Below are 15,778 nucleotides of genomic sequence, written 5' to 3' on the forward strand. Positions count from 1 at the left end.
TGAAGAAAATGGTCACACTGATTTTCCATTAGGAATATTTTTTTGGAAATACTAGCATGCATCAACACATTTTACTAAGTAAAGCTTCAAATAAACAGCAGCCAAAAATTTCATAGCAAAACGTTTTTTTCCTAACTGCATTTTTTTCTGAACATTTTATAATGAAAGCAAAAAAATCATCACTCCTGCTTACAAGATTCCGCAAACATTTGCATCTAATCAGAGTGCATTCAGGGAGGATTATACTTAGCCTCATATTGTTGACTTTTTCAAACATGTGTGTACACTTTTTTTTTTTTTTACTGAAAGCACTGTCAGAAGTGCAGTGTGACCTTAAAACGTTTATTTACAGCGCTCACCCTAATAATGAAGGGTTTTCCTTAATGAACCATAAATACAAGTCTGAACAGTAATAACAGATGGACACACATATTACCTCAACTGCAGTTACCTACTCTGTAAGCTGGAAGCCAAAGGGTTTGTGCAGCAGGGGGTTGGGCCTACTTGTCCCAGGGACAAAATAAAGATTTAAACTTGTTGCCCTTGACCCCAAACAGTTCCAAGTGCCGGGCGATAGGAATGGAAACTGCTGCCCTGGGCATCTGTGACCTGTGAAAGACTCCAGGAGGTTGGACGCACTTCCACTTGAAATCAAAGGACTGAAAACTCACCAAGAAACATAAGGCTGAATCCCTATGTAGCGCCAGGGACACAAAAAAGGCTGAAGAGGACATTCCTGTGAATAATCCCAGCTGACCAGTAGTGAATGGACTTTGTTGTTGCCCTCCGCCAGATATAGTGAGAGTCTCTAAGTGCACCCACAAATCTCTGGGGGCCTTAAAAGAGCATTCATTTGACTGTCTGGGCAGCAAAAGATATTTGGAAATGTCTTCAAAATGTTTGCTCCAGATTTTAAAGGAAACCTGTGGTCTAGTGCCCAGGACTATAAAATATGGATTCCCAATCCACTGGTGCAGGGATGGATTTGAGTGCACCATCACTTGAGGATGGGTTTGTCAATGTTACTGTTGTCTCACACAGTCCACTGAGCATTCCTGCTGGCTGGGTGCCAATTCTTTCCGGGTTACTACACTTCCTCAAGGAGAGTTCACAGATCCAGTGGTAATTCAAACCCAAGAAATATTTAAAAGTGTTTTATTGCAACAGTTTTATCCTGTTGCTTAGCACATGAGTAATAACCACACAGAATATAATTAAAACAGCCCTTTAGCATGTTACTAGCAGTAAAAATAAAATGAACAGTTCTAACATATTCAGAATGTTCCGAGCAGCCGGTCACTTTAAAGCTATTTCTATGTGCTGTATTACTAGAGCATGGAATAGACAGCTTGCCTCTAGAGTTTCTTAGGGCCCAGTGCACTGAATATGTGTTCACAGCAGATCTGCTGTGGTTATCAGACTTCAGGTGGGAGAGAGCTTTCCTTCAGAAGTAAAGCATGTGGTCAGCTAGGTTCAGCTCTTTTCATCACAGGATCGACTCTGAGCATAAGAGCAGATATTCTGGCAGTTTGCAGGACTTCTTGTGATAACCTGGTGCAAAGAGCCGTCTCTGACACAGTGGTACACACATATATATACCTACACATGTATGTATATATCTATCACCACTGACTTTTAGCCTACAGTACCAAATCTGGTGGGGACTTTCCAATAAACCTATATGTAACTGGTCTAATCCAGCAGGGTGAAAATACATCAACTCACAGTACATGTTTAACGGTAAACCTTGAAATGTACCTATTGAGTAGCTAGTAGCAAACTTCTGTCACCTAATATTATAACAGAGTCAATGTCTAGATGAAATTACACTTTTGAAAGTTCTGCAAAAGATAATGACATGCTAAATTTAGGCTAAAGGTAGACTAGCTTAATGTTCTCAAAATGGGACCTAGCTAGCCTTGGGAGCTCACAATATGCCCTGCTGGTAAGTCTGAGTATGATGTAAGTGAATACCAATAAGTGACATCATAAAAATACATTTCTTCTTCATATAAATTAACTATATAAACTAGGTAAAATCCATGATCTTAAAAGCAGAAAATGAACAACTATTTCTCTAAAATAAACGAATTAGTAAAACCAACATAAATGAAATGTTGGTCAAATTTTAAGTACATAAAAAGATGCATTTAGGTTTGAATTGATACTTTCTTTTCAGGCTTTGCATGTTCAAGAAGTAATTTTAAAAACCACTGTGTTGCATTATAAGACTTTGTCATAATGGTACTTCAGTCTGGAAAATAAATGGAGTGATGCATTTTAACAATTAAACAGACCAGGAGCACCTTTATAAGGGCCATGTGGTGCGGCTTGATGAAAAATTGGATAAAGAAAAAATAGTTTGACAAAAACTTTCTTCTGGCACTCTCTTTCTAGCAGTGGACTTTTATGCTTGGTTAAACTGTAAAACCACCAGTTCTTGTTATTGATGAAGGTTGTTTCCAAAGGCTTAGAACCGCTGGCGGCATATGAATGATGAGATGAATTGCTTACCATGGGCATGGCACCAGCTACTTGTGAATTTGTTAGACAAGAGCACTGAAGCATATCTTGTGGTTTCAGATATTTATTTTTTTGAGTGGTTCTACAAGGAGTTACAAGCTGAGCTGTTAAGTGCATGCTTTTAATGGACAGTTTTTTTTTTTTTTATTGCATTACGTACAGTCTGGGTATTACTAAGAACTATATTTTTAAAGCACCTTTTTGCGCATTTCGTAGCAGCTTATCTTATACTGTGTGTAATGCAGGTTCAAAACTATGACTTACGTAGTCATAGTGGGGGATGTGGAATTTATTAAAATATCTACTTATCCATAGGACAGGTTGCTTTACAAATCTGCTTGTCCTTTAAAAAAAAATCTACGTGTCCCTTTGGTGCCATGTAGTGCAGCAACAAGTTATTGCAGCAATCACATTATATGAGCTCTGATAATAGCCTCTCCAATTATGGCAGGGCTCATTATATAGTATGGTTTGAATTCTAGCAATTCCATTAGGGGCATATTTATTGAGAAAACACGCACCAAAGCAAATCACCCTGCTACTCTGCGCGATAACGAAAGGGCAGGAATGCACCCTGTTTAAAATATGTATTGCACATTCCTGTCTCTTTCCTGCACTGGCGCACAATGTGCTGCCTAGCGCAAGTGCAGACACCCTTGCACCATGGTGTTCCACACCCCTGCATAGTGCTTGCTGTCACAGGCTGGGACCTCAAAGCACTATAGTACACAAGCCACTATTCTTCAGTGCACCAACCAAGATGCAGGCCCGGATTTATCAAAGAATTGTGTTGCTCTTGCATCACAGAGGGTGACACAAGAGAAATACAAATATTAAGTCAGATTTACCAAGCCACGCAAAGCCACCTTGGTGTGGCCCTCAGCAGCGGGGAGGTGTTACAAGGGGGTGTTCCCACAGATCCACCCACGCTTTCTGCAGCATTCCCAGATTTACCAAGAGTAATAAACCTTGGAATGCATCACAATTGCACTCTCCGATAAATGTACAGCAATTATGGCGCATTACTGCCCTGTCAAATAATGAGAAGTCTGCCCCTTAATTCTGAGGCTCTCTGGTTACACACACAGACCTCTGCAGTGTATTAACTAATAGAGGTTTCATAATGTACCATAGTGCATTTCCTACTGATTAGCTAACTTGTATTTATTTTTCATTTAAGCTGCACGTTATTTTATATTTGGTGACCTGACGGTGACCAAAAAAGCTTACAGAATAATTTTTGTACACTTCGACTCCTGCCTCTTCTTTATCCTCAGAGCCTTTCAATACTGTGCTCTATAGCTGAAGCATCGTCTGTGAGAAGTGCTAGACACAATCAGAAAGACAAACAACGTGTGTGGCTGTAATGCGAACAGTAGATTTAAACATTTTATAGTGTCTCCCGTTCTGCCTCCCGAGATCAACCTGTCTTTAACCCTCTGCAACGTATTCTCAACTATATGTTTTAGATCCACAGGAAAAACTACAATTTCACCTCGCAGAATTGCCCCTCGGTCGGGCCCTGTGACATCCATCGCTGGGGCAGCGCAAATCCTTTAGCTCAACATGCCGGAGATGTAGGTCCTTCTCTCGCCGCCACTCGTTCAAAATTGTGTCCGAGAATGCGCTGTAGCTCGCGCAGACGCAGAAGTAATTTGCTACAGAGGGAATGTTGCGGCCATCTCCCACCTGAACCGGATTTTACAGAATATAATACACACGACTGCATAAAATGTTGCGCGATATATCAACTTCGAAAAAAGCCATCACTTTTTTAAGAGTAGTTTAATATGTTAAATACTTAATAATTAAATATTAGGTATGAAACCTTTACTTCTGTTTAAGTGAAATGGCCATATAATAACAAAATCAATGCACATTTATTAAAAGAAAACATGAATCAGTAGTATATGTTAGTTTCTTCGGTGTTAGCCACAGTGAGACAAAAATCATTTCTTCTTAAAATGGCGCTGGCACCTGCAATCGAAGCTTTACTGCAGTGATTAGGACGTACTGGTATAGTCCTATGTTTATGTCTATCGTTATTTGATGCTCATCGCTTTGCCTGCCGGACAGATTAATCGCACATACCACGTAAACCTGGACGGTTATATATATTTGGAGGCTCATTACACCTTAAGGGTTCCACTAGCTAGCCTGTTGTGACATCCTAGACCTGTCAACTCACCCTTATCAGCGAGCGTTTGTGTGTGTTTAAGTCGCAAAGGGGTGGGGGAGAAGCGGCACAAACGAGTTGCCTGGGCATGTCTTTTTCGGTAAAACTCGCATGATGTTTTTATTATTGAAATTATTATTTGCTTGCTATCCTCTGCAAGGGCAACGCGCTACTCCCAATATCTGCAGTCGATGTGGCATATACATGAAGCGGATACTTTTTGTAGAGTCTCGATGAAATTTCACCGGTTGATATTTGCTGTTCCTGTAATACAAAGGGGCATCTGCTGCTGCTGCTACTAGCAGCAACCAACTGCCCCTCCGGAATTCAATTACACACATTCTAGTTACCGAATGTAGAACAAAGAACCCCAATTATACAACAATGGGGTGCAGCACTTCTTAAGACAAAAATCTCCACATGGTTACTGTGGGAAACTACCCCCTTGTTGCAGGAACAGTACCCTCCCCCAAAACACACACTTTTTTGCCTGGTTTCTGAATGCGACTTGGACTGCTGTGCACTAGGTACCTGATGTAACCAGGTCCCAAGTGCGGGTGTTCTTCCCCTAAAATGGATAAAATGTCAACATTGACAACACTTTTAGCTGCCACTAGAAGTCCCTAGTAAATGGTACTTAGGTACCCAGGCCATTTGGTACTAAAGGTAGGCCCCTGAGGGCAGCAGCACAGGTTGTGCCACCCTCAGGGACCATGCATCCAAGTGCACCCAACACTGCCATTGCAGTCTGAGTGTTCTGGTGCAATAGTAAATTGCAAAACTGACATGGCCCACAGCCTGTGTGACCTGTTCACTACACACTGCATGCAATATAGGCAAGCCAACCCTCTGGCAGGCCTTCCAGCCCTGAGACAGTCCTGCCAAACCTGGGACATTATATGTGAACAGAGCAGCCATTTTAAATGCATGTGCTGGACAATGGTCAGTATGAATTTCACAGCTACGTGAGGGCCACTCTGAACCCTGGGCTGTTTGGTATCAAACAACTCAGAACAATAAATGCAAACTGGTACCAGTATTGGATTTATTGCAAAATGTACCCAGGGACCCTTTCAAAAGCTAAAACACCCTGGCATGGTTGCTGGCTGGTCACAACCAGCCTGCCCCCACCAGACAAGATTCTGAAACCCTTGGGTGAGAGGCAGTGCTCTCTGGATTCAGAAGACAAAGCCCTTCCTGGGCAGAGGTGTTACACTTCCTCCCCCAGAAATGTGCACAGCCCTGCCTGTGAGCTTCAAAGGGCACACCGCGCTTGAACCTCGATCCCCAGCCCTGCTGCTAGAAGCAGAAGCCTCCATTGTAAACCCCACTTTTGGCATGTGCAACAGCAGGAAAATGTACAATGAACAGGAGGAGTGGCCACCCCTAGCTTGCACCACCCCTAAGGTGTTGCATGTGAGGTGATCTCTCCATTTCATTTTCCTCCATCTTGCATGGTAGGAAAATTGCTTCTCAGGGATAGGGAAGTGACCTCTGCCCACAGGAAGTGGTCACATAGTGGGTGTAACCACACGAATGTAGATGAACCATTGGTCACTTCTAGGCACTCCCCTAAAATGCCCCCAAAATGCAGTATTTAGTGGGCTACCCCTTAAACTACAGATCAGATTCCAAGGACACAGGAAGACCAGCAACAAAGAAGACCCACGGCTCAAGAACTGCATTCTTGCTGCACAAAGAAAAATGCACCAGACCCTGGCTGCTGCACCCATGACTCGACAATCACCACTGAGGGGTTGCTCAGACATCGAATGGACTCTTAAAAATCCCCAGAGGACCTCCACCCTTCTAAAAATCACCAAAAATCTCTCTCCGGAGTGAAGGTATCACTCTTTTGCAACAAAGTCCAGTGAGAGTTCAGTGCCCGGCTGTCAACCAAGGAACCAGATGCCACCGCTGGACCAAATGTCACCCGATGGACCCAGCGGACAAACCCTGCAAGTGTGCCGAATTCGGTGGCACTGCGCCATCCAGTGGCTAGACCGTGCAATAGCCAAGGATACTGGTCACTCAGCATCGGACACCAAGAAGAAAAGTCCACACCGGACTACAAAAGGATCCGGAGGAAGCCCCAGTCGAGGGACTTTAGAAACCACCAGAACACTCTCCAGAGTGCTCCAACTGACCTGCAAGTGACCCCCAAAAGAACCTCCCTCCTGCTTCCAAGAACACCTGTGCTCACATCTCATGGCTCATCGATCTGGTCTTCATTCAGGCCTCCCTGGGCCTTGCACGGGAGAATTAGCTGTGCACTAAGAGTCCCCCACCCCTTGTGACCTCTACACTCCAAGGGAACCCCCCGGACTCACCTTGAAGTCCACCTGTGCATTGCTTTTCCAAGTGGTCACCCGCAGTGGTCCTGAAGCAGCTCCAATGACATTTTAGCAGCTCTTCCCGCCAAAACCGGGAACCACCAAAACTCCTCTGGCTGGCCCACAGGACTTCTTGACAACCTAAGAACAAAAGGAGACATTGGTAAACACATTGCCTGATTTTATATGTGTTTGAAACGTTTTCTCCCATTGATTCCTATGCTGCATAATTACGCACAAAAAGACTATTTTTGCTAAACTTCGAAAAATCATAACTTAAAAAGTACTTACCTGATTTTGATGATATTAGTCTTGAAAATTTTATAAAAAATCTGAAGTGTTTTTGTAAATTGGTCTCGAGTGATTCCTTTGAGTGTGTGTTTTTATTTATTGATACTGTGAGTGCAACAAATACTTTACAGATCTCCAAGATTGGCCAAATTGCTCGACCAAGCTGTAGGAGGCTGGCCTGGCTTATAGTGGGTACCTTGTGGTACTTACACCTTGTGCCAGGTCCAGTTATCCCTTAATATTAGTAGATTAGTAGTGTTGTAGCAGCTTAGGCTGATAGAGGTAGCTATAGCAGAGCAGCTTAGGCTGTACTAGGAGACATGAAAAGCTCCTACTATACCACTTATATCATATAGCACTATATCATAAGAAACACAATACTCCGAGTTACTAAAAATAAAGGTACTTTATTGTAGTGACAATATACCAAAAGTATCTCAGAGGATATACTCCCTTAGGAGGTACGTAATATACACAAAATATACACACACAAACCAAAATCAGGCAAGTAACAGTTATAAAACTAGTGCAAACACTGCAGAACACAATAGAATGCAATAGGGAGAAATAGGCCTAGGGGCAACACAAACCATACACTCCAAAAGTGGAATGCGAACCACGAATGGACCCCAGGCCTAGTGTAGTGTGTAGAGGGTCGCTGGGAGTGTAAGAAAACACGAAGGGTGTCCTAGATACCTGTAGGAGGCTGGCCTGGCTTATAGTGGGTACCTTGTGGTACTTACACCTTGTGCCAGGTCCAGTTTCTCTTATTAGTAGAATAGAGGTGTTCTAGCAGCTTAGGCTGATAGAGGTAGCTATAGCAGAGCAGCTGAGGCTGAACTAGGAGACATGCAAAGCTCCTACTATACCACCTATAGCACTATATCACAAGAAAACACAATACTCAGAGTTACTAAAAATAAAGGTACTTTATTTTAGTGACAATATGCCAAAAGTATCTCAGAGGATACCCTAACTTAGGAGGTAAGTCATATACACAAATTATATGTACACAAACCAAAAACAGGTAAGTAACAGTTAGAAAAGTAGTGCAAACAATGTCGAATCACAATAGAATGCAGTAGGTAGAACTAGGCCTAGGGCCAACACAAACCATATACTCCAAAAGTGGAATGCGAATCACGAATGGACCCCAGACCTATGGTAGGTTGTAGAGGGTCGCTGGGACTATTAGAAAACACTAAGGGTGTCCAAGATACTCAACCCCAAGACCCTGAAAAGTAGGAGTAAATTTACACTACTACCTCAGAAAGACAGTATAGTCGAGATAGGGGATTCTGCAAGGAAAAACTGCCAGCAAAACACTGAAGGCGGATTCCTGGACCTGAGGACCTGTAAAGGAAGGGGACCAAGTCCAAGAGTCATGCAAGTGTCCGGGGGGTGGGGGGGGCAGGAGCCCACTAAACCCCGGATGAAGGTGCAAAAGGGCTGCCTCCGGGTGGAAGAAGCCGAAGATTCTGCAACAACGGAAGGTGCCAGGGACTTCTCCTTTGGTCAGAAGATGCCCCACGGCGTGCTGGAGTTGTTTCCACGCAGAAAGACTGCAAACAAGCCTTGTTAGTTGCAAGAGTCGCGGTTGAGGATTTTGGGTGCCGCCAGGGCCCAGGAAGGACCAGGAGGTCGCCCCTTGGAGAAGGAGACAGAGGGGGCGCTCAGCAACTCAGAGAGCCCCCGCAGAAGCAGGCAGCACCCACAGAAGTACCAGAACAGGCACTTAGAAGATCTGAGGACATCAGTCGACTCAGAGCCACAAAGGAGGGTCCCACGACGTCAGAGTCCAACTCAGCAAGTTGGGCAATGCAGGACGGAGTGCTGGGGACCTGGGCTAGGCTGTGCACAAAGGAAGTCTTGGAAAAGTGCACAGAAGCCCGAGCAGCTGCAGTTCACGCAGTATACAGGATTACTGTCTGGCGTGGGGAGGCAAGGACTTACCTCCACCAAATTTGGACAGAAGGGCCACTGGACTGTGGGAGACACTTGGACCCAGCTCCTGTGTTCCAGGGACCACGCTCGTCAGGATGAGAGGGGACCCAGAGGACCGGTGATGCAGAAGTTTGGTGCCTGCATTGGCAGGGGCAAGATTCCGTCAACCCACAGGAGATTTTTTCCTGGCTTCCAGTGCAGGGTGAAGGCAGACAGCCCTCAGAGCATGCAACATCAGGAAATAGTGAGAAAGCCGGCAGGATGAGGCGATACAATGTTGCTGGTAGTCTTCTTACTACTTTGTTGCAGTTTTGCAGGCGTCCTGGAGCAGTCAGCGGTCGATCCTTGGCAGAAGTCGAAGAGGGAAGTGCAGAGGAACTCTGGTGAGCTCTTGCATTCGTTATCTGAGGAATAGCCCAGAGGAGAGACCCTAAATATCCCACAGAGGAGGATTGGCTACTGAGAAAGGTAAGCACCTATCAGGAGGGGTCTCTGACATCACCTGCTGGCACTGGCCACTCAGAGCTGTCCATTGTGCCCCAACACCTCTGCATCCAAGATGGCAGAGGTCTGGGACACACTGGAGGAGCTCTGGGCACCTCCCCTGGGAGGTGCTGGTCAGGGGAGTGCTCACTCCCCTTTCCTTTGTTCAGTTTCGCGCCAGAGCAGGGCTGGGAGATCCCTGAACCGGTGTAGACTGGCTTATGCAGAGAGGGCACCCTCTGTGCCCATCAAAGCATTTCCAGAGGCTGGGGGAGGCTATTCCTTCCCAGCCCTTTTCACCTATTTCCAAAGGGAGAGGGCGTAACACCCTCTCTCAGAGGAAATTCTTTGTTCTGCCTTCCTGGGACTGGGCTGCCCAGGGCGGCAGAAACCTGTCTGAGGGTTGGCAGAAGCAGTAGCTGCAGATAAAACCCCGGAAAGTTAGTTTGGCAGCACCCGGGCTCTATGCTGGAGACCCGGGGATGCATGGAATGGTCCCCCCAATACCAGAATGGTATTGGGGTGACAATTCCATGATTCTAGACATGTTACATGGCCATGTTCGGAGTTACCATTGTGACTCTACACATAGGTATTGACCTATATGTAGTGCACTTGTGTAATGGTGTCCCCGCACTCACAAAGTCTGGGGAATTTGCCCTGAACAATGTGGGGGCACTTTGGCAAGTGCCAGGGTGCCCACACACTAAGTAACTTTGCACCTAACCTTCACTAAGTGAGGGTTAGACATTTAGGTCACTTATAAGTTACTTAAGTGCAGTGTAAAATGGCTGTGAAATAACATGGACGTTATTTCACTCAGGCTGCAGTGGCAGTCCTGTGTAAGAATTGTCTGAGCTCCCTATGGGTGGCAAAATAAATGCTGCAGCCCATAGGGATCTCCCCTGGGTACCTAGGTACCATATACTAGGGAATTATAAGGGTGTTCCAGTGTGCCAATCAGAATTGGTAAAATTAGTCACTAGCCTGCAGTGACAATTTTAAAAGCAGAGAGAGCATAAACACTGAGGTTCTGGTTAGCAGAACCTCAGTGATACAGTTAGGCACCACACAGGGAGCACATACAGGGCATACTTTATGAGCACTGTGGTCCTGACTAGCAGGATCCCAGTGACACAGAGGCAAAAACAAACATACATACAGTAAAAATAGGGGTAACATGCCAGGCAAGATGGTACTTTCCTACAGTACTTTCCTACACAAGCTGCCATAAAAATTAGAGCATTAGGTAATCTAATTTTACCTCTCTAAACCAAGGTGTGGTTGCCTGGACTCTCTGCACAGTGTGCCTGGTTTTGCACACTATATAGAGAGCCAGCCTCTTAGAGTTACTTGCCAACTTACTCCGATTCCTTGTAATTTTGTCTGGCAAAAGATATGAAACTTTTCCTTCAAAAACAAAATATATACATCCTTAGCTCAGACAAAATCCCAGCTTCTGTGTAGAACATTTTGGACTCCACAACGCCTCCATAAAATAAAACGTTTTGATGACCCTTTAGCACACATGATGTTCTACAGCCTGATCCCACAAGTATTAAGGACAGAGATTTACAAATTTATTGAAGAGACAGTTTTTTTATTCTATAACTGGACATAGTGATCCATTAATAATGATCCACATAGCCGTAAAAAATGACAAACAACTCATAGACTTAATGCTTACACTTGGCTGTAAAGACATCTTATGTTACTGGAAAAGCATAACAAATGTTTATTTCCAGTCTTGCAGAGAAGCACATAATATCACCCTCCAACAATCTCCATGGAAACTGTGAGAAGGTAGCCTCTTTCTAGCCTTGTTACCCCCACTTTTGGCCTGTTTGTGAGTGTATGTCAGGGTGTTTGTCACTGTTTTCACTGTCTCACTGGGATCCTGATAGCCAGGCCTCAGTGCTCATAGTGAAAACACTATGTTTTCAGTATGTTTGTTATGTGTCACTGGGATCCTGCTGGTCAGGACCCCAGTGCTCATAGGTTTGTGGCCTATATGTATGTGTCACTGGGACCCTGTCACACAGGGCCCCAGTGCTCATAGGTGTGCATGTATATGTTCCCTGTGTGGTGCCTAACTGTCTCACTGAGGCTCTGCTAACCAGAACCTCAATGGTTATGCTCTCTCATTTCTTTCCAAATTATCACTGACAGGCTAGTGACCATTTTTACCAATTTACATTGGCTTACTGGAACACCCTTATAATTCCCTAGTATATGGTACTGAGGTACCCAGGGTATTGGGGTTCCAGGAGATCCCTATGGGCTGCAGCATTTCTTTTGCCACCCATAGGGAGCTCTGACAATTCTTACACAGGCCTGCCACTGCAGCCTGAGTGAAATAACGTCCACGTTATTTCACAGCCATTTTACACTGCACTTAAGTAACTTATAAGTCACCTATATGTCTAACCTTTACCTGGTAAAGGTTAGGTGCAAAGTTACTTAGTGTGAGGGCACCCTGGCACTAGCCAAGGTGCCCCCACATTGTTCAGAGCCAATTCACTGAACTTTGTGAGTGCGGGGACACCATTACACGCGTGCACTACATATAGGTCACTACCTATATGTAGCTTCACCATGGTAACTCCGAATATGGCCATGTAACATGTCTATGATCATGGAATTGCCCCCTCTATGCCATCCTGGCATTGTTGGTACAATTCCATGATCCCAGTGGTCTGTAGCACAGACCCTGGTACTGCCAGACTGCCCTTCCTGGGGTTTCTCTGCAGCTGCTGCCAACCCCTCAGACAGGCAGCTGCCCTCCTGGGGTCCAGCCAGGCCTGGCCCAGGATGGCAGAACAAAGAACTTCCTCTGAGAGAGGGTGTGACACCCTCTCCCTTTGGAAAATGGTGTGAAGGCAGGGGAGGAGTAGCCTCCCCCAGCCTCTGGAAATGCTTTGTTGGGCACAGATGTGCCCAATTCTGCATAAGCCAGTCTACACCGGTTCAGGGACCCCTTAGCCCCTGCTCTGGCGCGAAACTGGACAAAGGAAAGGGGAGTGACCACTCCCCTGACCTGCACCTCCCCTGGGAGGTGTCCAGAGCTCCTCCAGTGTGCTCCAGACCTCTGCCATCTTGGAAACAGAGGTGCTGCTGGCACACTGGACTGCTCTGAGTGGCCAGTGCCACCAGGTGACGTCAGAGACTCCTGCTGATAGGCTCCTTCAGGTGTTAGTAGCCTTTCCTCTCTCCTAGGTAGCCAAACCCTCTTTTCTGGCTATTTAGGGTCTCTGTCTCTGGGGAAACTTTAGATAACGAATGCATGAGCTCAGCCGAGTTCCTCTGCATCTCTCTCTTCACCTTCTGATAAGGAATCGACCGCTGACCGCGCTGGAAGCCTGCAAACCTGCAACATAGTAGCAAAGATGACTACTGCAACTCTGTAACGCTGATCCTGCCGCCTTCTCGACTGTTTTCCTGCTTGTGCATGCTGTGGGGGTAGTCTGCCTCCTCTCTGCACCAGAAGCTCCGAAGAAATCTCCCGTGGGTCGACGGAATCTTCCTGTAGGAGGCTGGACTGGCTTGTAGTGAGTACCAAGGGGTACTTGCACCTTGCACCAGGCCCAGTTATCCCTTATTAGTGTATAGGGTGTCTAGCAGCTTAGGCTGATAGATAATGGTAGCTTAGCAGAGCAGCTTAGGCTGAACTAGGAGACGTGTGAAGCTACTACAGTACCACTTAGTGTCATATGCACAATATCATAAGAAAACACAATACACAGTTATACTAAAAATAAAGGTACTTTATTTTTATGACAATATGCCAAAGTATCTTAGAGTGTACCCTCAGTGAGAGGATAGGAAATATACACAAGATATATATACACAATAGCAAAAATATGCAGTATAGTCTTAGAAAACAGTGCAAACAATGTATAGTTACAATAGGATGAAATGGGGAAACATAGGGATAGGGGCAACACAAACCATATACTCCAAAAGTGGAATGTGAACCACGAATGGACCCCAAACCTATGTGACCTTGTAGAGGGTCGCTGGGACTATCAGAAAATAGTGAGAGTTAGAAAAATAACCCTCCCCAAGACCCTGAAAGGTGAGTGCAAAGTGCACCAAAGTTCCCCTAAGGATAAAATAGTCGTGTTAGAGGGAGAATGCAAGGAAAACACAAATCAGCAATGCAACAACGATGGATTCCTGTCTGAGGGTACCTGTGGAACAAGGGGACCAAGTCCAAAAGTCACAAGCAGCTCGGAGATGGGCAGATGCCCAAGAAATGCCAGCGGTTGGTGCAAAGAAGCTCTTACTAGGCTGAAGAACTGTGAATACTGCAGGAACGACAAGGGCTAGAGACTTCCCCTTTGGAGGATGGATCCCCCACGCCTTGGAGAGTCGTGCAGAAGTGTTTTCCCGCCGGATGGACGCCAACAAGCCTTGCTACACGCAAATCGTGCGTTTGGCGTTTTTGGACGCTGCTGGGGCCCAGGAGGTCGCAAATTGGACCTGCAGAGAGAGGGGACGTCGAGCAAGACAAAGAGCCCTCACTGAAGCAGGTAGCACCCGGAGAAGTGCCAGAAACAGGCACTACAAGGATGCGTGAAACGGTGCTCGCCGAAGTTGCACAAAGGAGTCCCACGTCGCCGGAGACCAACTTAGAAAGTCGTGCAATGCAGGTTAGAGTGCCGTGGACCCAGGCTTGGCTGTGCACAAAGGATTTCCGCCGGAAGTGCACAGGGGCCGGAGTAGCTTGCAAAGTCGCGGTTCCCAGCAATGCAGCCCAGCGAGGTGAGGCAAGGACTTACCTCCACCAAACTTGGGCTGAAGAGTCACTGGACTGTGGGGGTCACTTGGACGGTGTCGCTGGATTCGAGGGACCTCGCTCGTCGTGCTGAGAGGAGACCCAAGGGACCGGTAATGCAGCTTTTTGGTGCCTGCGGTTGCAGGGGGAAGATTCCGTCGACCCACGGGAGATTTCTTCGGAGCTTCTGGTGCAGAGAGGAGGCAGACTACCCCCACAGCATGCACAAGCAGGAAAACAGTCGAGAAGGCGGCAGGATCAGCGTTACAGAGTTGCAGTATTCGTCTTTGCTACTATGTTGCAGGTTTGCAGGCTTCCAGCGCGGTCAGCGGTCGATTCCTTATCAGAAGGTGAAGAGAGAGATGCAGAGGAACTCGGCTGAGCTCATGCATTCGTTATCTAAAGTTTCCCCAGAGACAGAGACCCTAAATAGCCAGAAAAGAGGGTTTGGCTACCTAGGAGAGAGGAAAGGCTACTAACACCTGAAGGAGCCTATCAGCAGGAGTCTCTGACGTCACCTGGTGGCACTGGCCACTCAGAGCAGTCCAGTGTGCCAGCAGCACCTCTGTTTCCAAGATGGCAGAGGTCTGGAGCACACTGGAGGAGCTCTGGACACCTCCCAGGGGAGGTGCAGGTCAGGGGAGTGGTCACTCCCCTTTCCTTTGTCCAGTTTCGCGCCAGAGCAGGGGCTAAGGGGTCCCTGAACCGGTGTAGACTGGCTTATGCAGAATTGGGCACATCTGTGCCCAACAAAGCATGTCCAGAGGCTGGGGGAGGCTACTCCTCCCCTGCCTTCACACCATTTTCCAAAGGGAGAGGGTGTCACACCCTCTCTCAGAGGAAGTTCTTTGTTCTGCCATCCTGGGCCAGGCCTGGCTGGACCCCAGGAGGGCAGCTGCCTGTCTGAGGGGTTGGCAGCAGCAGCAGCTGCAGTGAAACCCCAGGAAGGGCAGTCTGGCAGTACCAGGGTCTGTGCTACAGACCACTGGTATCATGGAATTGTACCAACAATGCCAGGATGGCATAGAGGGGGCAATTCCATGATCATAGACATGTTACATGGCCATATTCGGAGTTACCATGGTGAAGCTACATATAGGTAGTGACCTATATGTAGTGCACGCGTGTAATGGTGTCCCCGCACTCACAAAGTTCAGGGAATTGGCTCTGAACAATGTGGGGGCACCTTGGCTAGTGCCAGGGTGCCCTCACACTAAGTAACTTTGCACCTAACCTTTACCAGGTAAAGGT

The 15,778-nt window shown here is 46.4% G+C and overlaps 1 protein-coding gene across 2 annotated transcripts in view; it reads right to left on the bottom strand.

Moving 5' to 3' along the window:
- The window catches only part of MCPH1 (microcephalin 1), a 1,086,437-nt gene extending 1,082,280 nt beyond the window's left edge, over window positions 1-4,157 (bottom strand). The window contains exon 1 of one of the 2 annotated variants that reach the window (XM_069235811.1): window positions 4,019-4,157. In XM_069235811.1, the coding sequence (XP_069091912.1) occupies window positions 4,019-4,058 (40 nt within the window). In that variant the 5' untranslated portion in view covers window positions 4,059-4,157. The remainder of the gene's footprint in view (window positions 1-4,018) is intronic. The other variant, XM_069235810.1, reaches the window with a different exon arrangement.
- Between the last annotated feature and the right edge of the window lie 11,621 nt (window positions 4,158-15,778).

The sequence above is a fragment of the Pleurodeles waltl genome, chromosome 5 (genome assembly GCF_031143425.1).
Source record: "Pleurodeles waltl isolate 20211129_DDA chromosome 5, aPleWal1.hap1.20221129, whole genome shotgun sequence".
NCBI lineage: Eukaryota > Metazoa > Chordata > Amphibia > Caudata > Salamandridae > Pleurodeles > Pleurodeles waltl.